General features: G+C 41.5%; 1 protein-coding gene across 5 annotated transcripts in view; it reads right to left on the bottom strand.

Moving 5' to 3' along the window:
• Nucleotides 1–621: 621 nt before the first annotated feature.
• Nucleotides 622–22,905, bottom strand: part of LOC134633819 (zinc finger MIZ domain-containing protein 1-like) — a 110,743-nt gene continuing 88,459 nt past the window's right edge. For 3 of the 5 annotated variants that reach the window (XM_063482890.1, XM_063482889.1, XM_063482891.1), the window contains 19 exons: nt 11,077–11,136; nt 9,958–10,093; nt 9,459–9,573; nt 9,062–9,279; nt 8,729–8,930; nt 8,139–8,414; nt 7,873–8,055; nt 7,655–7,732; nt 7,378–7,546; nt 7,145–7,286; nt 6,495–6,705; nt 6,138–6,243; nt 5,896–6,056; nt 5,741–5,808; nt 5,582–5,650; nt 5,247–5,491; nt 4,950–5,113; nt 4,279–4,542; nt 622–4,152 (listed from right to left, as the gene is read on the bottom strand). In XM_063482890.1, coding sequence (XP_063338960.1) covers nt 4,045–4,152; nt 4,279–4,542; nt 4,950–5,113; nt 5,247–5,491; nt 5,582–5,650; nt 5,741–5,808; nt 5,896–6,056; nt 6,138–6,243; nt 6,495–6,705; nt 7,145–7,286; nt 7,378–7,546; nt 7,655–7,732; nt 7,873–8,055; nt 8,139–8,414; nt 8,729–8,930; nt 9,062–9,279; nt 9,459–9,573; nt 9,958–10,093; nt 11,077–11,136 — 2,975 coding nt within the window. In that variant the 3' untranslated portion in view covers nt 622–4,044. The remainder of the gene's footprint in view (nt 4,153–4,278; nt 4,543–4,949; nt 5,114–5,246; nt 5,492–5,581; nt 5,651–5,740; nt 5,809–5,895; nt 6,057–6,137; nt 6,244–6,494; nt 6,706–7,144; nt 7,287–7,377; nt 7,547–7,654; nt 7,733–7,872; nt 8,056–8,138; nt 8,415–8,728; nt 8,931–9,061; nt 9,280–9,458; nt 9,574–9,957; nt 10,094–11,076; nt 11,137–22,905) is intronic. The other 2 variants (XM_063482892.1, XM_063482893.1) reach the window with 2 other exon arrangements.

Genomic DNA, 22,905 nt, shown 5'->3' with positions numbered 1-22,905 from the left:
TTTCTTGAACATTCAGTCACTGGTTGTATGTTTAGATAAAACCAGTTTTGACAGCTTATGAATCATAATTGTTTAGGAAGTGACTTCTATCGACCTATGCATGGTTGTATGACATTCAAATCAACATTAGCTACTGAACCAATAGTTGTGTGTGAAAAACTGAAACCTGTATGGCCTGAAGTTGCACACTGGAGAACTATGACAAGGCATCTAATTGGTATCAACATACAGTAGAACTGGAAATTGAACTTCTCACTTTCCTTTTTCAATCTTGTAAGAATAATAAAATGTACAGTACTTTTTAAAAAAGGACTGTAACAGAGTGTTCAATAATGATATTTTCTAAAAAATCTCCATTACTTTGTTGACTGATTCTCAAAAAATGTTCAGCTGGCGATTGCAATTCATGAGAGCCTTACTTTCATGTGTCAGTAATTATTAGTTTGTCAACTTTTCACTCAATGGCAAGGCGATCTTGAGCCAACTCAATGAAAATCTGAGTAAAAATCCATAATTTACACCTCGTGCTTCAGTAAACAGCACGCGAGTCAGACAGGTCTCGCAGACTGCATCACAAGTGCACAAAAGACAAAATCACAGTGACATACAGGTATCATCTGAATACATATTTATTAGATAAATATTAGGTTGTCACATCATCTAACTACATACAGTTCTGCAAGACTAAAAATCACAATTAGTTCCTTTATTTTCTCACCAGTTTAGAATATGAAATGATTGTACATACAATGTACAAACAGAGAGACAATGGCCACATTGCATGAATCACCTTAGATTGTATAATTTTTCCAACTGTTCATGATATCAAAAATTGTACAAACTATGGATTTGGTTACAATCTTCTGGACCCGTCCCTCCCACCGTGCTTCTCCCTCACCTCCGAGCAGTTTTCTTTGTAACCGTTTTTTTTTATTGTTTGTTTTGCTTTATGTATTTTTTTATTTTTTAAATGTATTTGTTTTTTAAGTTTTTAGCTTTAGCACCTCAGAATATGCAGGTGACAGACTAGAACACTTAGGCTAAATATTACATGTAAAACATTGCTGTCCCAGTTCCCGTAACAAAAGAGGTGAAAGTATAATACAGAGTGGGAACAAAATGCTGAGCGATACCCACAGACACTAACTAACAAGTTTCATTTTCCATATTCAGCCACTTCCAGTAGAGGGGTTGCAAGCTTTTTATTATTCTGAAGAAACAATGCACATTCCCAGGGAAAATGAATACATTTCTGTTCACATGTCTCTATATTAATTTACATATATACAGGCATCCTTGGGATGTTTGACCTGGTCTTAAAATCCTTTCCAGGTCAAACTAGTGAACGTGCCCTTCCTTTCTGTTTTTTTTTTTTTTTAATTTTTAAATTTTTTATTAACTTGTTTTCTTTTTTCAACTGTTTTTTCTTTTAAAACAACATCCCCCCAGAGAAATGTCCCTTTATTGTGATTGTGCAACTACAAATTAGGGGTGCTGCCTTTTTCACCAATTTGAAAAGAAGAAGAAAAAGACTGAAATGATAAAGACTTCCGTGGGATTGTTTAAAAGTTTCAATTCAGATCGCGAAGAATGAAAACACACCAGTGAACTGTTGAAAGCACAGACTTTTGAGTTGATGTTTCCTTGTGACTAAAATATGAAACAAGTTAGGGCTCTGAATAGGAAAAAACAAATTCCTTTTATAACATTTAAAAATAATGCGTACATGAAATCAGGATGGTCGATTCAGCACAATGCTACAATTGAAAGAAATTGGATTTCTAGCCTTACAGATTAATAAGAAAACCAGTACAAAATAATTTACCAAGAACAAAGGGGGATAAAAATGTATATGGTCTCATGCTTTTTTAAAAAAGCCACATTTTTTCTATAACAAAAATATAAACAATATCATGAATTTCTTTAAAATATGGTTGTGATATATCTTTAAAATACCACTGACAATTAGCAACAATTATGATATTCACATAGCTCACTAATTACACTGAAAGCCAGCTGACACCACATAATTCGAAACCCATTACTGTTCAGCATCACTGACAAAGGTCAACATAAATTCATGAGCAGACAACATTGATCATTTTTAATCAATACATCGTAGCATGAGAGAAAGTATTGCTTCGAACTGAGTACGACGTCTGAAAACTGAAACGATGCTACACAAGCACTTTGAGCTGATGCAAGGAAGGGGACAACGAATATTAGGACATGAACAGGTGGGAAAGCGACTCAGGGGAAACGACGATGACCTGCGATAGCTTATGAAATGCTTGGGCTGGCTACGCCCCAGCGTGGAGACGAGACAGCCGTATGCTGGTTTGGGAGCATATGTGGTTAAGTTGGACGACTAATGATCGACGGACAAACATTATCAAGATGATACAAAAATATTCACAATGGTATTTACAGTACAATAGCATTTCTTAAAAAATAATACATTTGCATACAGAACAGCACTCTTTTTTTAACATTAAAATGAAAACAAATGTGGCAAAAAGAAAGAAATCTGCACCAATACTGCTTTGAAAACCACTTCTTGAACAGCAGTGATGGATAAACTGTCCTCTCCTTTATCTTTAAAACCAATATTACATCCAATCACACTGACACACACACACTCTCACACACTTGCGTGCACACACTTTCAGTCTTTACAGGACCAAGCAAGCACAAACATTTCCATTCTCATCCCTCTAACTTTGGTGATGTTGAGCAGTTTCCCAAAAGGTTTATGTATAGTTTAATTGTGCAGCAACAATAAAAAGAACATAATAAACATAACACAGTATATCCAGCAAATACATGATAAATGTACTGCTGACATCAACATCATCCCTTCAATGTTAGTGTTAAATAAAATCATACTAAACCTGACAGAAAATCATAAAACAAGCAAACAAACAAAAGATCTGTGGAAACAGCAACTGATAAAAACCACACTATCTTTTGTTATCACCACTTGGAACAGCACTAGACAAGGGCTTGGCACACATGCACTTTGTAGATTAGTTAAACAACATCACTTAACCGGGAAGAGAGATGTAATTCTGCAAAACTGCTGACAAGAGAAACACGATGGCTCATGCAGAGCTGATGGAAGGAGTTGTAGCAGGAAGCGACAAAGCAGGATCGTCACAGGAACCCAAACCTTGCACGTTGTACCTTACATTTCCAATGAAATCCCTTCTTTGTACAGGAGGAAAATAACTTTACAATATGTAGATGGACAGATATGCTACTCTGTTATGAATGTTGTTTGGTGTAATTGGGGAAATTTTTTTTCATTTTCTGCTGTCGAAACCGAAAAGGAGGGACATCTATATGTTTAAAAAATAGCACAATCGTAGACAAAGTGGATGCCGATCAGTCCCAAAAATATTTTTTAAAATCTTGGCAGAGGAGCAAAAATTTGTTTTAGAAAAAACATTTTGTCAAAGATGGACACGTTGATCTTATTTTTTGTTTCTTTTGGGAAAGGCTGATTTTTGTGTTTTTGCGTTGCCAGAATCTCTTGTGCTTTTAAATGATGTGTGGTGGACAAAAAAGTGCGACTAACCAGACCAGTCAGGGAATGGAGCTGCGACACCACGAAGCTGTGGCCTCTCAGATTGGAATAAGATAAAACGCACTGGCCAGATAGCGCAGGTTTTTTCAGTTATTTTTCTGTTTTTTTTACAGTGAATTCCTTTTTCTTTGGAAAAGGAAACAAAACACGAATAAAAAAAATGCTACAACGCGTTCCTAATAAGCACACATACACATGTGTGTGACATTTTAAAAAAAAAAATCAACTGAGTATAGCTGCACAGTTCAAAGTTATCACCTCTGGGTGAGAGGGCAGGGAAAACCCTTGCCGTGTCTTTGAGTTGTAACCTCTTTCAGTCAATCTGTGCTGGCGAATGAAAGTTGTACAAGAGGAAGAAGAGAAAGGGAGTGCATCTTTGTGTTTATCAAGTACTGAGTGACCACCTTGGGTTCTCAGGGAAACTGCAGCAGTCAGTGATTATATGTTTCTGAATCGCCTCAGTTGTTTTCAAAGAGCGATAGAAGGTCATCGTTGCTATTGCTGGGGAGGTCTGGGGGATCCAGGTAGGACAACAGTTCATCTGGGTTAGCGAGCTCTGGAAGAAGCTGTATGGTAGAAGGAAGGACAACAAAAATTTGCTATGTAAGTATTCAAGGAATCTCCTTGCATCAACTGTTAAATATGTCAGATTACAGATGTGAAGATTCTGAAAACTGTTTCAGAGGACTTACGTCTAAGGACGGCTCAGGCATGTCTGACCCTGCTTGGCTGTCCAAACTGCTGGAGGGGTTGAAGGCCAGGTCGCTGTGAGGGTGGTTGTTGGGGCCGGGCTGCTGTTGTTGTTGCTGTTGTTGAGGAGGTGGAGCTTGTCGTGAGGGCTGAGGAGGCCCGCTGTGGTGTAGCTGCTGCCCTGATTGGCTCCCAGGGTGTGGAGACGCGTGTAAACTCTGCTGCAGTGGACCATGCGGTTGGTCATTGCCAACAGAATGAGGTATCTGTAGCGAAAGAGAGGGGGAATAATTCAGAATAGCCATATATGTCTTTCAACCTGTTTCATTTTGTGACTGCTAACAACCTCCAACAAACACTTTATATAAAGCAATATAAAGCTAAAGCCATAATTTGGCGAGCTCAGCTAGCTTGGCTAACTTTATTAATATGTAAGTTATATGGAAGTGGAGCCAATTATTGGTAAGTTTAGTTATTCTGACTCAAGTTGCATATTTAATTTAGTTGTAGCCAGTAACTGTTTTTTATGCTAAGCTATGCTAACTGGTTGCTGCCTGTATTTTCCCACTTTTATAGATAGTCTATATACAAAGTAAAGCAAAAAGAATACATTATGTAACGAAACTACAAAATATGACAGAGTCAGTATATTAGGAATTGTTGGTAAACTCACTGTGTCAGGCATATTGTGGGACAGTGGCTTGTCTTGTGTCATCAGGTTGTTGGGCATGTCAGGTGGGTGAGACAGCTGGGGACCATGCATGAAGTCATTCATCGACGTACCACCAGGGGTCCCGTGAGGGAAATCAAAGTTCCCATGGCTCTGGTAACTGTTGCCTAGACACAGACAGAATATGTTTTAAATACATGTGTTGTGTGTCATTTTAAACTTTCTGTATTTTTTGTTGTTGCTCTGCTTTGCTTGCATAATTCTGGGTGCTACTGTACTTTTTGTACGTGTTTGAGCTACCTTGGCTTCCGTATTCGCTGTTGTTGCCTCCTTGCCCAGAAGGAAGCGATGGGTATGGTGAGGGTCCGGGGCCAAGCTGAGCTATCATCTCCATCACATTAGGCATGATCATCTGGCTGGGACTCATCGTCTTAAACCTCTTTGCCAGTGGTCCATCTGGATCTTCTTTTATGTGAATTTCTGATTTTATAGCCACCGGCCGCCAACTACACGTCGGGTCAATTGTCACTTCCTCAAACTCAGAGCTGATAAAATGTAGATGAAATCAAATAGTTAAGTTAAAAGAAAAATACATATGCATATGAGATTGCACTGATGTTCCTATTTCTGCTTACTTTTGAATAGCATTCAGGATTCCCCACATGTACTGGTCCACCTCGAGTCCTTCTAACAACGCAGTTTTACTGAGGACAAAGAGAAACAGTATTTAAGAAAAAGTCATCTAAATAAGGCAAGTGCATGTACTCCTTAGCATTTTAACTCCTTAGACTTACTTGCATACAGGACATCGCCATGTTCCCCGCTCACAGTTCAGTTGTAAATATGATTCCAAATCAAAACACTGCAAGAACAAGAAAATAGATTTTTTAAATGTATATTTCTATTTGTTTGTCACTGTTACTGTGATGGTGTATCCTTGAAGTCTAACCTGAACATGTTTGCAGTCATGCCCTCTTGCTGGAAGCTGTATTCGCCGGAAGGTGATTGGACATTTGAGCGAAACCTTGATGGCTGTCTGCTCCACGCCATCCTCCCCGTTTAATGTGGTATTGCCCGACGACGCTGCCACGCTACTGAAGTTCCTCTTTACTGTGAGGCAGGAGAAGAAACACAGTGAGTAAACAAGTACAGAGCAATGAGGACATAAGGGTGCAAAATGAATGTGAATACCTTTGGTGATGCAGTGCTCTGCAGGCAGAAGCCTCTTCTTCAGTAAGCCTTGGAGGACAGAGCGAACTGAGGGCCGATGGACCAGTTGTAGCACAAACAAGTGCGACTGGGGGGAAAAAACATCTAAGTGACTATCAAAGACATTCTCCTAAGGTGTATCTGTTTTATCCATTCTTTACTGTTTCATCAGTTGTGTAAAAAAAAGGAGACATGACAGATCCCTTTTGTTATTTTCTTGCTTTTAGCATTAAATATCATCTGATGGGAAGCATTTTGCATTTGACTTTGATTTACCTGAGTGGATTTGTATGAACCTGTTTATTTTTTTTCATTAGTTCTGAAAATGTGTGTACTCACACAGCAGCAGGCAGTGACTGTGATCTGGATCGTGTTCCTTCCAGGCTGGCATACATGTTTCAAGTGCAGGGGTTTGTGGGAGGTCTTGTTGTCTCCCCGCTCGATTGTGAGCGGCGTGGCGTTGACGCTGACTTGGACAGATGCCGGCCAGTTCGTGTTCATCTGACGGTCTTCGTGGTGGTAGCACTTAAACTGCAGCTCCAGGTCCGACCTGCACAGATAAAATATAAAGCGGTAACGGTTATGGAGGGTTACTGTATGCGATACATGAGTTAGAATAACAGTAATTCATTCTCACACAATAACAGGGAAAATATTTGAGGTAATATATAACATTAATGGAACACTAAACCTAGGATATAATCTCAGCTTGGCAGCAGGAGAAATCCTCATATCAGGACTCTTGACTTGAATTGACTTTTACTTAAGATAGTGATGAAGGAAATTGCAATACTCCAGAAAATTCTGAAAATTAATGCCTTAATGATCCTTACTTGTCACGTTCCTGGGAAAAGGGTAGGGTATTTTTTTAATCTGATGTTCTTGGCAAGTAAATTAAAATTAATAAGAGAATATTTACAGCCTAAAAGACCCATATAACTGTTAAAGTGGATGGGGGAAAAAAACAGTAGTACATAAATATGCATTACCTCCACATGAGTGTCTGGTGTACAGAGGGCCGTAAATGGAAGACGTGGTTGCTGACAGCCAGGTTATGTTCTAGCCTGAAGGGCTCTAGGACTACTCCATCCCGCACTGGGAACGTCAGACGCAGTTCCTCGTTGTGGCTTGCTGTTTTTGGAGATAAGAACCAACCTTAAATAACAGACTTAAAAAAAAGTTAAAAAAGCTTGACCTTACTGTTCATTGATTAATTACTGACCTGGTGGGGGAGGGAGTGCGGTGATATTTGGTTTAATGTCAGGAGGGAAGGGTGGCTTCACATCCTGGTTTGGCGACAGGTACGGAGGGATGTTACTTCCTGGTGTCATTGGAGGAGTAGGGTTTCCTGGCACAGGCGAGTGAGGGTAGTTCCCCACTGGCCTTGGAGGCTATATAAAACACAAATTGAGTTGTAAATCAACTACTTAAATCACTAAAGAGTACATTCAAGTGTATAATTTTGAATTAAAACAAAACTGGTACCAAAGTAGACTTACCCCATTCATACTTCCCTGGTTGTACTGATATCCACTCCCAGAGAAGTTATTTGTTTGGCCATTGAAAGGTGGCTCTTGCTGTGATTTTAATTAAACAAATAATTTGTCAAATTTACACCATTATTAGCTAAAAAAAATGTCAGTGAGACTTTGATAAAACTGCATATACAATATGAAATACACCATCACATTTTTATTGAATAGCTTTAACACTGCACCTTATAGTACTGGCCTATGGCACCACTGGGTGGTGGGTATTGGCCTTGCAGCTGCTGTCCTGGCATCCTCGGACCAGGGTAGTTGGGGGATGGCAGCGGCCTGGAGGCATTTGGTGTGGGATATTGGCCCTGCTGGTTAGGGAACTGGTTGTTTGGTCCATACTGCTGCCCACCATAGTTTGGCTGTGGAATCAGTGACCGGGACATACATTCAGCATATAGCAACGGAGCTACATATTTAAGGTGACACTGTTGAATCCACTCACCTCCCCTGGGTACGGTCTTTTTATGCCCTGCATACCCATGCCCTGAGCCCGAGGACCTGCATAGCCTTGCTGAGGCATCCTTTGACCGTGTGCCCCAAAAGGCCCCATGCCTTGGCCCCTGGGTTGGTTCATTCCCATTGGAGGCCCGCTCAGGTTGGATGCATTCATGCCTGTGCCCATGTTTCCAGGAAGGGATGGAGGGCCGCGGGGTCCTGGCTGGTTCATGAACTGACTGTTGTATGCCTGATTTGGCCCCATCTGGAAAGAGGAACTCATCTGAAAGACAAAACGAATTTGATCAACCACCTCAGACTTGACTGTCAATATTACGCAGTTTCTGTTGAATCAAATTTTTTTTATAGATAACAAACAAACAAACAAAAAAACTCCACCAGAAAGAAACAAAATGGTATTAACGCCTGAGAAACAGTTTGTTTGCTTCTGTTGCAAATAAATGTGGTACTCCAGCTTGCTATTGTTAGCATTAAAGGGATAGAGCCTAAAGTCAAAGTTAATGAATTCTAAGTAGTCTGACACGTACACAAAATGCAACAGTTTCCTTTATGCTATCAGTTTGTGCGTCAACCTACCGGTCCATATTGGTTCATGTCCTTATTCTGGGTTTCCTGCAGGGCAGCTACAGTTGCTGTTGCAGTGGCAGTTGCGGTGGCAGCAGCAGCAGCAACTGCAGCTGCGGCGGCAGCAGCGGCAGGCTGGGTGAAGTCAGAGGGAGGACGGGAGTGCGGAGGGATGCCCATTCCACCGGGTCCAGCATTTGGCCCTCCAGGGTAACTATAAGAATAAGCAAAGATATTAAAAAAGTTCTAGAGACGAGAATTAATTAAAGTAATTGTCTGAATTAGTTCTTTAAGCATTTTTAATCACTCCAGTGACCATCAGCAATCCATCTACTGGTTACTTACTTGCCACCAAAGCCTCCTCCTCCAGGGTAGTTGGGTCGACCGTACATCCCCTGCTGCATATAGGCTGGGTTTGAGTTGCCTTTGTTGGGGAACTGCTGCTGCGGACCGGGGAACTGAGGAGAGTTCATACCTGGAGTGTTACCAGACAAACCCGAGGCCATAGGGTTACCACCAGGGTTCATAGGATTGTTGCTGTTGGCCATGGGATTCCCCAACACCTTTTACACATTAGGAATAGAGGGAAAAACACATGTAAATGTTTCAATGCTTTCAGATGAGGTTCAATTCAGAAAACCACTGCCAAATACAAAAATCTGCAGGTGGTATTATTACAGCTATTAAATATAAAGACTTGGAACAGGCACATTTTTACTCTCAAGCAAAAAGGGGATCTCACCTGGCTCTGGGAAGTGTTGGTCACACCCCACACGGTGGTCACCACAGACACTGAACCGGGAGGCTGGTTGGTGTTTTGCTGCCAGGGAACTGAGTCATAGGGAAAAGACCCATCTCTGCAGGGAATAGAAAACACATTTCACTTAAGCAAAACAAAATGGTTTGCCAAGCAGCACAAGTATTTACAGTATAGTTCTAGTAAGTATGTTTGCAACTGCTGAAAGACAGGAAAAGGCAAGTTATGTGATTAAGCTTTAAAAAATATGAATGCGTCTTCTTCTTCTTCTTGAAAGGCAAATGGTTGAGTTACTGTTTGCCACTATTGACTGTGCTACATGCAGTTTGTCTGGCAGTTTGTCTAGCCACTGATCCATAAGGAACAACGGGCCTCACACAGAGAGGAAGGGCTTTCCCCAAGGGCCCGGTCTGTCTGTTCGCATACCCAACACACACAAACACATCTCACACACAAGCCAAAAAGCACAGCAGTGAACACTGACCCATGTGAGAGGCTGGGCTTCATGGAACTCATGGGGGGCTGCATGGGCACTTTTCCCGGAGGCTCGTTCTGCCTGTTCTTCTGGTGACGGAGGAGGAGGAGGCGTCCAAGCTCCTCACACCACGAGGACAGGAGGGCTGGAAAGAGAGCAGAGTACATAAGTACTGTTGGAGACCTGTTAGAAATAACTACAGAGGTACCACCCTACTATTGCAAGCACTTAAGAACAAAAAAAGCAAAAAACTTCTGAGCAAAAGTTCATGTTAAAAATCCAAAAAGCAATGGCCTGACTGGAAAAAAGTGCACAAAAATAAATATGCATTGTACCCTATGGCACAACTGTGGAGCTATATTCTGTGCAAGGTACCTGCAAAATGGAACAAGCAAACAGTATGTAACAGTGCAACAACATTAAACACAAAGACATCCTATCATTCATGAGATGTGAAAAACAATGTTTGCTCAAGAGTGATATGTTTACAGGTTGTTATGATTTATTTATTTATTGAATAAATGATTTATTTCAAAATTAGGGCGGTTTATTTTCTGGCACTTGTAGTTAGTGAATATGCATATTTCATGTACTGCGAGGAAAAACAGGAGTGTTTGGGGGAAATGCACTAAACAGCTTATATTCATACCTCACACAAGTGCACACTGGGGATATTGATTTATATCAACTGTGCTTATATTTACACTAATACTCACATAACCACACCTAAATGTCATTGCATAAATAGCCATGTGCGACCCACATGCACAGGCTCTGCTATTTAAAATATTTTTATCCTGTTAGTTTTTGTTCGGTTTAATTTAGATTGAAAAGTCTACCCGTGGACAGAAATTTCTAAATCATGATTGTGTTTGTTCTAAGAAACGGAACATTTTAAGAGCCCAAAGCCTGTACCTTTAAGCTGCAATATAAAGGATCAGCCTAAATCCTGCATGTCTCTGTAGCTCATGGCCACTAGGGTTCACTCTGGGCCTGCAAATGAATTCCAGTCCTTCCCTTCTCCCCACCTACTTGGTTAGGTAGCTACCACAGAGTGCGTTTGATTGAATCATATGCTTTTCATCTGCAGTGCATGTGTTTGTACTGTGCCAACTACAAAAGACTCACTTTTCCCTTTTCTCTCCCTTTCACTTCCTCTGCCTCCTTCTAGCCTCTCTCTGTGGCTGTCTGAGGAGAAAGGGAATGTGGATTCAATCAAAGAGCAGGGCAGCCACCTCCTCTTATGATTCACAGCACTTCTAGGCTGAGTAAGGAGCGGGAGGGGTGGGTGGGTGAATCAGAGCGCTTGGTGATTTCAGCTGCGGTTCGCGCAAAAAAGCCACGTCAATATGACAGCAGACAGTGCGCACTGTCCTCGCAGGCAGATGCACCCTGCTGCCACATGCAAGGGTGGGCTGCCACATATTACACACACACACACATACAGATGCAGACGTACAAGAGAGAAACAACCGAGATTAAAAATAAAGAAAATACAGAAGGCTGAATGAATCAGCGAGAGAGGAGACATCAGTCTAATGGGGCTGATAGGAAGGAGGAACAAACAAAAGCTTCTGACTCCCATCACAAACATGGCAACCCAGACATCTGACCACACATGGCTGCTTGCAAACCGTACAAGCTTACCAGCACACTCAGACAAGGAAAGAAACAGCACGAGCTTATAATAACACACACATACACACAGGCGTAAAATAAATAGGACACAAGATGTCCTCTGAGTGTGGCGAATTTTCCGAGGACAAAACTGAGTTTCTGCTTCGACACACAAACACACACCTTCTCCTCTCAGAGCACTGCACCCCAAAAGGCACCTCCTATCCTTTCATTTGAACACTGAGCACACCAGCCTCACTCTGTGTAAAGATGAGGGCTGGAATACAAAAGACATGTACAGATGGTGCCAGCAGTCTCCTTGCTTCTCCCTCTCCTCTCCCTCCTCTCCCTCCCACTCCTTTAAAAGCAGCACGGGGCTCAGGCACAGAGGCAGCTGGGTTTTTCCTCTTTCCCACCCGCTCACGCTCCCTCTCTTTTTCTCTCCTCCTCCTCCCCCTCCTGTTCTTGGCAAGGCAGGTGCCAGGAGACAGGCTGTGCTGTTCCTCCAGAGAATTGATCTGACTTTACCACGGCTGTGCTTTAGTTGACAGAAAAGGCCGCTCAGGTGCACTTTCTGCTAAAAGCATCACGCTCAAAGGTGAAGGCACAGATTCCTGAGTTACTTTTAATTTGATAAAAACCGGATCTAAGTGTGACTAATAGGTTTACGGGTTTCACATCTATGTTAGTACGTCCTGCAGTGTTTTTAACAGCACCCTCCCTCTCCTCAGACCCCCTTCTGATGGAGAGAGTTTTCAATTCAAGGGCCTGGCGACCAGCCAGCATGTTACAGCTCAATTAGGTCCCATTATTCTCTTCCAACAAGGGGTAACTTGCACTTCTTCTATGTTGATAAACATGTCTCCACAATTTATTCCATAGCTGTGCCACTGTGGGGCCGTCTGGGTAAGCAGACAGCGTCCCTGCTTCACGCCGAGGCCGACATCAACACCCGCAGGACATAAACAACAACCGTGTGGAACATAGCAGAAAGATGACAATACATCGGCTATCTGAGAGAAACAGGAAAAAAAAAAGAGAGAGAGAGAAGGAATCACAAGTGTTGCCACTTAAGGAATTATTCTACCCCATCATTAGATAAAGGGCTTATCTCTGCACAAAATTACCACCTCCACTAAGCACCAACCGGTTTAAAGGAGAAGCCCTGTCATTGACTCAGAGGATAAACTTCAGGTTTCAGATGACGGGAGGAGGAACAGCCAACTCGTTTCTCTTCAGTCGCTCCCTCCTACTCTTCCTACACCCAAACACGGCTCAGGACAGTGCAGATGAGGAACACAAAAGGATTACTGTTTCTCCTCTCCACTCCTCCCACAGACGGCCCTTCAATAGACTCATCTGTCTCCCTCTCTGAGAAGAGCCAAATCTGGAGATAATTGTCTCAGGTGTTGCACTTCCAAATCTCAAAGACCATTCTGGAGTGAATCAAACTGGCATTTTGTGCTAGAGAGCATCCTTCTGCCATGTTTACATTGGTCTCCCTGGCGGCAATGAGTCTCTGCCTTCCATAAGGAGAGAAGGCTATCCTGTTTGCCCTTAGATGGTCCCAGGGGCCCGGCTGAGTCTGAGCCGTATTGATATTCTGGTGCTCAGCTGCCCAGCCTGATGGTCAACCATGGCGAAGGGTGGTAAACGCATCTGCTGGGACTAGATGGGTGGTTCAGTGATTGGGTCTGCAGCTTCCAGCTTCACTTGCTGTCATAAAGCCCCAGGGAGACATGACAAATGACATGGACTGCATCCCTGACAGTTGTTCAATGCTCTATCCAATGATAGCCTAATGCTCCCCCAACCTTCCATCCATGGCCCATGCAGACACGAGGCAGAGAGATAAACTGTGCTGATTAAACACTCTGATTTGGGCTCTGCCGTGCTCTCCCGAAAACAAAGAGCTTTTAATAAAAGGTCAGTTAACCCAGATTGCAACATTAATATTTTTGTCATTTGACTGCAAATTTAGATGTTCATCTTTCGAGATATCTGTATGGAGGTTGATAGAATTTCTTCTGTGCTGCTAAAAAATTCTTAAAATTTTGCTCATTTCTAAGAGTTTCATGTATCAGTTTGCTGTAGGCAACAAGGCAGCTTTATAGGTATGTGTTAAAAAATGACAGTGACTACCATATACTGTTATGTAGGCCAAGTGGCTGCACTGTATCTAATATGTAGTACCTTAACATGTGACCATCAGTGCTAGAGAGATCTCAATTAAAATTTCAATTGTAAGGTTGTGTGTAAAGTTATTTGCTTTTGGGACATTAGCTTATTTTTAAGGTCTACTTTCTTTTAGCACTAACAAGGTAATTAAACAAAATATTCTAACACAGTTAAACCAATAAAGGTCGGTTATTTAGTGAGTTAGCTTGCTGCTAACCAAGCTAGCCAGCATTACCTGATAACTTACCACTCCACCTTCTAATCTCAGTTTAGTAAACCGTATTGATTTTACACAGTACATTTCTAGCCATATTCACCACTTGCAGTGCTTTTACACCACAAGGCATTTTTCCCATTCACACACATGTATACAGCACATTATTCTATGCATCAGAAGCAATTTGGAGTCCAGCATCTTACTCAAGGACACACTGACATGCAGACTGGAGGATTCAGACATTGAAACATCATCTTTCCACTTGCACAGCTGCCCCACTGTAGCCACCACAGTGGTGATGCTCATGCCTAACATACCATGGACTCATCTATGTTGGGATAAATACAACACAGACCAATCAATTTACAAAATCTGGAAATAAACTCGCCAGATGTTCCTGTGTCAATATCATTCATCCAGTAAAATCATCCCCAACGCAAAGCTTCTGCCCGCCAGACAGTACCAACTTACCAACTGTCACTCATATTACAAAGTAAGTCAAAGTATGCAAAAACAAATACCGTGATGAATAATCATATTAAATTAATAAGAACAAAATGCATCTTTTTTTGCAGTTGCTACTGGATGGCAAAAACTTCCATGCAGACTTCATGTATGCTACAGACATTAACACTGTATGTCATTACACAGCGTGCTCCGTATATTAGTGCTTTTAAGACAGCAGAAATTGTTAAAAAAAAAAATTGAGCACCATAATGATTAAGGGCCATGTGCTACAAGGGAGAATATAACCTTAAACACATGAATAGCTGCTATTACAAAGGTCACCCCTACACTTGCTGCTGCCTCAAGAATAGTTTCCTCTACTCCTTGTGCTTTTCATTTTCTACCTCCCTCCTTTTCCTTCCATTATTGGCAGGGCACTGCAAGGGAGGCAGCAGGTAACGCAGATGCCAAGAGTTTCTATGATCCTCATCCGCACCCGTTCTCTGCCTCCCCCTCCCTCTGCTCTGTATGTAATAGACACCTGCTCCCTTGTCAACCCTGGAGTCCCACCTGGCATTGTCCCACATGGTTTGGTCACTAACTTCCCCACAAACGCACAGCACATATCCTGTCATCACGTCAGAGTCACATTATCGACAGTACTTCCTCGCTTATTCCCTTACTAGCCATAAGAGTGAAGTCCAATTTTCGCAGTAAACCTGTCGTAGAGAATCATGACCCCTAAATGGCTTGTTTGAAGACGTTTAGCCAGAAGGGCTGAAAGGAGAACAAAGACCATGAGCAAACTAACAAGAGCAACTCTAGTGGGCTGCACTCTTTGGTTTCTGAGAGCGCTCTATTCACATTCGATTCCGCCCACCCTCCCTCCTCTCTGTCTCTGCCCAGAAAGGATTGAATGGACACAAGCCTCCTGCAGGCCAAAGTCAATTAAAATAAGACAGAGTCTAGGGAGCCCCAGTATCCCTGGTTACTGAAAGCACCTAAGAGGCCATGCAAAACAACCACGTTTAGTTTTAGCCAAAGAATCCCTCACTTATGTGCCTCATGTAGGTTTCCCAGAACTATAAAACTCTGGGATTTTCTTCAACATATGTATGAAAAACTACATGAATAAGTAGTTGCTATGGCGTCGCTTATGAAGGCCCAGTCACCGCTGAGCTCTCCTGCGTAAACTGCAAGCTGCATCGTAAATCATCTCCCGCTCTGCCTGACATGCACACAGTAACCAAAGAGCCACGGATGCCAACCTGGCAGGCATCAGGTCTCTCTTTGTCTTCACACAGATGCCACGAATTATTCATTGATGCCAATTTGATAATGAAATGGAAGCGACATGTTCGTCATGCAGGCTTTTTCACCAGCAAGGCGAGTGTATAACAGGTTACGGACCTGTCACCCCACGACAGGCCAGAAGAGTGCTACTTGTTCATCCATGTCTGGATAATTAGGTAGAAGCTCACAGGTGAAACACCTTAAACACATGGTGCACATTTCACTCCCTTAAACTGTTGACATTAAAAGCAAATTCGAAATGGGGGCTGTCAAACTAGTTTGAGATTTGGGTGGCTATGCAACATATTTGAGGGTTTTCATAAACCTGATGAGGTGGGGATGATGTATAAAGTAGGCACATGTTGGTATCATGGCTGCTACATGGCATCAAAGTTAAGGGACGATTTCACATGACTACTATGCATCTTTCATTGAAAGATGAAAGTTAGTGTTAGCAATGCAAGATCAGCTTTGATGTGGATTGAAAGTATTAGTGCTAACAGTTATAAAACAGCATGTCTGTGTAGGCCATACAACTGCCTCCTGTCTGTACCTCATCTTTGTCTGCTGCGTTTTTTTTTTTCTTACATTATTCCCTCTGCCACTCTCCCTCTCGGTAATATTGGAGTCTTGTCAATGAGTACTTAGGCCCGTTGCCTCACGGGGAGCCAGACTTGCTGGCTAGGTTTTATGGCCCATTTCAGAGCTGCCCTGGCTTAAATACAGCCTCCTGCTGGCCACATGGCCACAATGTCGTGCCATGTCCATCCGGCGAAGTGAAGAGGGGGGGACGCTTGGACTCCCGCCAAAAAGGTTTTACTGAGGCCACAAGCATATGTGGCCATGTGGAGGCAGGAAGACAAGGAGGTTGCTGTTTTAACATCCTGTGTTCGTTAATGTCCCACCAATGGTGCTGTAGTACATTAAAAAAAAAAGTTTATAATAAAATATCCAGCTAACCTCTTTGACATGCAAATGTATCTATCTATATAGAAAATGCAGGAAATTTAAAACGTGTATCTTCAAAATAAAATCAGTGCTCTCAGATTTCAGATAAGGATTTTCAGATAGGATTATGATTTAGGACTAACTGGATGCCAACTGGAACAAGATACAATATATGCCACAATCTCCAGATGATTAATGCAGATCTCATCAGTGGGACTGTCATTTCTTGGTCATGGTAACACAGAAACCAACCCTTGCCTAAGCAGGGCAGTGTTTTAAAAGATAATCTCCTTTGGCACATGCAACAAATCTCTTCCATTTAAAACAGGGCACGCCATTCAGTGTCTCTTTTAAGCATGAAGGTGGGAATCTAGCATTGCACCCCCTGCTGAGGATTAGTACTCTATGCATTAAAGCCAAACATCTCCCCAGCTTCAGTGTTTAGTCTGTTAAAATATACATTAAGCTGATTGGCAGCAAAACTCCTTCCAAACCTACATCTTTATGTTTTAATGTGGGAGTTAAGGTCTGGCAACTGTGTCTCAAAGTGCCTGAGGTCAAGTTTCATAGCTTTTTTGAAAAACTGTTCTTAAGATCTGTCACAACTAACGATTTTGAAAAACATGGACATTTTTTTTTAAAATTAATCTTGTGCTATAAAAATCAACATTTTGTTAAACTCACACTTGCATTGCACGGCTGCTTAGCCAGAAACGAATAATCAGGACTAGATTATCACACAGTTATAATGCTGTAATTTTATTCTATTGTATTGTGCTGTGTGAATAAGTTAACTAAACTGAAGTCTCAAGACATGCTAACTATACCGAAATTGGTGGAAATCAAAGGAAATATGCAGAAGAAAGAAAAGTAAAACAGCAAATATGTTTATAATACTTCTAGTTAAAGTAATTACAATTTGAAAACAAGTAGGACCCAGCAAATGATGGAAATCCTCTTTATTCGATGAAACGCATTTCACTGACCAAAAATGGCCAATATACCAACAGAGTGTTGGTCTAACTGTAGAGTTCTCCAACCAGATTATCAGTTGAGCAGACCTGCAGAGAAGCAGCTTACAGGGGCCAGACTGTTTCCCCAAGCAACAGGCTGCTATTAACAAAGGCCCAGCCTTAAGCCCTTGTCTACAATGATACTAATTAGCAATGGAGCAGATGTGCCTGGAGTTGTGCCCACCTCAGGGTGCTGGGCATGGCCGGCAGTGTCACGACTGCATTCGCTGGTGGCTGATTCACCTGTGACCTTTACACAGTAGGCCTGGGGTCAAAGCTTCTTTATAAATACAGTAGAAGCTGACACTACTGGAACCTGGGTCTGGTCTTGGCACCCCTCTAGGCTCATTAGAGACTTCCATATGTGCAACAGATCAGGATTTGAATAAAAAGCCCCCTCATGATAAACATTCAAGCCAAATGGAAACAATGAAACTCAAACCTGATCCAAGCTGACATTATTCTGACACTGAGTGCTTCTTGGTCTTTGATGATTTTTAAAAATATTATACAGTGCTGTCTTGAGCCACCCTTTATTTCTTTATATTTTGCTAGGAAAATGCAAAGTGGGTCCTGTGATTTACTGACACATGTACATATACATGGAAATAGAGTACACAGGGCAATTCTAACAAGCTTGTAAGTCAATACTTGGTATGGCCACCTTTATTCTTTAACACAGCCTCTTATGCAAGCTTCCTTATAATTTCTCTGGGAAGTCTTCTGACAGCTTCTAGCGTTCTGACAGTGGGCTGTCAGAACTCTTAATGTTAATTAAGAGTGTGAGCAGACTTCTCCCATACAGTCATTCTGTCGCTGCTATTGATTGGCTATGTTGCTGCTATTGCTACTGACTGTGTCCTGTCCAATATCTTGGCAGATGTGCAATTGCCATCCCTATCTTTAATGACCATGGCCGTTCCACCCTTATTTATTACGTTATATTATGATGCCCTTGTATACACCCCCACAATGTTTCCTGTAACTTATACATTGTGTATATAGTGGAGTTTTTTTTGCACCTTTGTGGTGTTGTTATCTCATTTCGCTGTGCAGGCAACTGTACAATGACAATAAAAAAGTTCAAGTTCTAGTATTCCAGGCTTTCTGAAGGATAATCCTGTAGCGCTTCTATGGATGTGGGCTATCTTTTGTTGCATTCTCTGAGAAGATGATCACAGGTTTAATATATTAATAGTGTGTGTGGGATCATTGCGATGCTGAAAAATGAAGCCAATCAGACACTTTCTATATGATATTTTACAGTATATAAAAAATTTGATGCTACTTTTCTGCATCAGTTTTGACAAGAGCTCCAAAACCACTGACTGAAATGCAGCCCCAAACATGACAGAGCATCTACCATGCTTTACATATGGCTCTAGGCACTCACTGTTTTACCTCTCCTTAGACCTCCTCAGTACATATTGAGGAAAATTTGAACCAAAAATTTCAAATCTGGATTCATTATTACATAAAACCTGTTGCCACTGATTTTCAGTCCAGTTCTTATGTAATTTGGCCTCCTTTCCTTAAGAATGACCTCTTGGTAGCTACCCTTCCACAAAGACTATTTCTGATGAGATTTTGGTGAAATGTAGATGGATCAACTGAAGTGCCAGATGCATCGCTCAGGTTCTATGTCTGGTCTTTGCTGGATTTTTCCCTATTTCTTAAGGACATGACTTTCAGATACTGTTCACCTGCTGTAGATTTGTAGCCGTGCCACTTCTTCCTTTGCCCTTCGTTTATCCAGTTTCCTCAAACTTTTTAAGGACGCACTGCACACCATGTCAAGTTTTTGGGTAATAGGTCTTTAGGAATCAGCTTGTTGTTGCCAAAATACTTCTTTATGTCTATCAAACTGTTTTCTTTACATTCAACTAAAGAAATGGCAACAAATTACGTGTTCTGTGACACGCTGATAGTAAGAAAGTGCTTAAAATACAGTTCAAAACTGTTTTGTTTTTTTTAGTTGACTGTTATTTTTAGACACAAGCGTTGAGTTAGGTGTTTTTTTCATGTTTGAACAGTTAGGCCAGTGGTGTGTTTTACCAAAGAAAAAACATTCCTTTGAAAATAGTCAGGTACAGGGATTGGACTGAAAAGGAATGACAGAACAATAAAAAGTCCAAATGAAAAATCAAAAGACCTTCAGAAAGCCTGTAAAACTACTTTAAAAAACCTTTTAAAATCACTTACAAGAAAGTCTGACTCCTTGGAAACAAAATATAAAGAAATGACAGGTAGTTCAAGACCAGTATTGTACAATTTACTGATAGTGTGGAATTTTAAACTAGATTCCTGCAACAATTTTATCATCTTTTTTCATCTATCCTATTCTATACAGTCTATTTCAAAAAGTGTATTTTGTATTACTATTTTCACACGTCCTCTACTCATATCCATTTTACTATTATCTATATATAAAACGTCAGTATGCTTGTTTCCGATCGATAAAGTTTCATTGCATAAGTCTGAGGTACGCGCAGCTTACCCAAGTCTTACTAACTTGTTTACAAAAGTGGGTATGGAGAGGTATAATCACTTCAGGAACAGCTGATTACGGTTTGGACAAAAAGCCGAGAACATAAAGATGAACTGTGACACAAGCAAGATGGCAATACATGTGTGACATGCTTCATACTGTAAAACTCAGACAGACAACACAGCAGCAGCTACAACATGATGTAAAGACTGTAATGAGCATGTTTGCTTGGACTGAGCCAATGGGTTTCTGTGCACCACTTTAATATAGGGCAAGTACCTGAGTCAGACTGACATCTCCTGCAGCAGCTGGTTTCTGTAGGGTTCAAATTTTACAATTTACTTCACAAAATATTCATTATATGACACACATTTGATTGTGAATTGCTCCCCTTTTCAAACAAAAACACACGTCAGTGACCAGATGGTAAACTATATCTTGTACGCCACTGACTACCTGAAAATCAGCTATGACTGAAAATACTACTGTAAGGAAAATTATGGACATTTCTTACTGTTACGTCATGTCATTCCCACCTGAATAAGACATTTCCCTAATTTCTTCAGTACATGAAGATGAAGTGCTTTCCACCTTCGCACAACTCCCTAAAAAAGGACCAAATGTATGATTACTCGGGGGAACTAATCAAAAATTAAGATAAAATTAGCTGCTGCAGTCTGCTCTCAGTTGGTCTTGTTTGTTCTGTCAGATAAAGAACAGCAAGTAGGCGGAGGCCCTCGTGTCCCGCTTTGACATGAGGAGGAGAATCCACCCACAGTTACACCTGGCAACTACATGCAAATTTAAAACTAAGATTATCTGTATTTTCAGGTGGGGATAAACACCATGAAATAAGCTTTGGTTTTATAAAACAGTACAAAAAAAGGTCTAATTATTTTCATAAGAAGCCCAGTGTTTTCCTTCAGCAGCATTTATAATATCACAAACTGTATAAACCATTACAAAACTTGAGACTCTTTTCCTCATTCTGTCTTCAGTCACAGTTTAACATCTGTTATTTGGAAGATTCAATATCAAATGCGATCAAAGTCTCATTTGAGGTTTCACAATATAACGAGAAGTGTAAACACACTGCAGCCTATAATTACCTATAGTGCATTTTCTTTGATTAAAGTAAAGCAAAAAAGGGGCCTGCACTTTCCACGAGTATACAAATGGCATCAGCAATCGGCATGCTCCAGCGTGCTGTTATTTTGATTTGGAACTCGAAAAACTTCAAAGAAAAAAGTCAATGCAATTTCACAACTTGGTGTGAACCCCCCCCCCTCCAAACATGTTCAATACAGAGAACAAGAGATTCGTTGAAGGCGACAAAGCAACAGTAATGAACAGTTGGAAGTGTGGATGCCTAGTTTTTGTCTTACCATGTTGGTAATTGTCCCAAAGACACATTTTAGCAAAGAATTACTTGAATAATTGCCCAAATGGGGACTTTGCTGTACTGCTAAACAAAAACCCTCTCAGTGGAAAGAAAGCCAACAATAAACAACCGAAATTTGGAGACCGAAGCGTTCGATTGGGGTCAGTGGGAGAAAATAATTATACCTGACTTTTAATCGTAACAAAAACTTCAGTTTGTGCTAAATACACGGCGTTGGGTTTGACAGGTGACGCAGAAAAAAAATATAGTACAGGACACCACTTAATCACCAAATTAATAGATATGTAATTTTATATTAGATTGTATTATTTTATTAATTTAAATCACGACAGCTGTCTCATGCTTTATATTGTAAGTTATGATCCTACAATAATAACACCAAGAACCCTTCAGTGCCTGATACTGGATAATGGGAAATCTGCGATACCGGTATCTCACTTCAGTCGCTGCAGTCAGATTTTTAAACTGAAACCTGTTGCTCCCATTTAAACTCTTGGACCGTGACAGGACAGTGAACTGAACCCAGTGAATTCCTTCATGTGCCTCAGCAGTGAGCCTGGCTGGTTGCACTGTGTGGCACTGAGGGGAGTGGGTGTGATAAACTGCCAAGAGTCTCGTGGAAAAACGCTGCCTCAAGTAGGTCAGAGCAACTCAGAGAGAGATAATCAAGGGCATTTTGACCCCCTCTGTGTGAGCTGTAAGTGGGTCAAATGCAGCAGTCAGCTGTTGCAACTCTATCACGCGGGGCGCTGTGAGGCACTCGTCATACTGTCAAAGCCCATTCCGTTAGTTTAAGACATGGCAGGGTGCCTGCCTGCACCCACCAATGCAGGAGTCAGCCTTCTATCTGCCCCCCTAGGGGTGAAATAATGTGAAGTTCCTATGAGTAGCAGCAGCAGCAACAGCAGTGGCAGCAGATCCACCTTCCCTCTTGTCACTGAGTACACCCTCTACAAACACAGCAGTCTTTATCTGTTGTCTCCTCCTTTTGACAGCTCACAGCTTTGCAGCCCGGTCCTCTTCGCTGTGGCAAAGACTCTTCCTCAGTCCCCTCTCCATGTCTAAAATGCCACCCACATTTCTACCAGACTAACTCCAGCAATGTCCCTGCTTATTTCTCACTCTTCATTGAACAGAAAAAAAGGGAACTCATGTGTCTAGAAACACTTCTGAGCACAAATCTGCAACAGCAGAACAAAGGCAGCCTAATCTTTGCACTACTGAGGGGCTATTTTAAAGCTCTTGCTCTGTGTTTCTCTCCATCCCTCCCACCTTTCTCTCTTCTCTATAACATTCTTCCTCTCTCCGAACCCCTCTCCTCCCCTTCCCTCCTTCTTTCCCCCCTTGCTTCCCT

This window comes from Pelmatolapia mariae, linkage group LG8 (assembly GCF_036321145.2).
Source record: "Pelmatolapia mariae isolate MD_Pm_ZW linkage group LG8, Pm_UMD_F_2, whole genome shotgun sequence".
NCBI lineage: Eukaryota > Metazoa > Chordata > Actinopteri > Cichliformes > Cichlidae > Pelmatolapia > Pelmatolapia mariae.
Note: the sequence above shows the minus strand (reverse complement) of the source record. Positions and strands in the feature narration are given on the sequence as shown.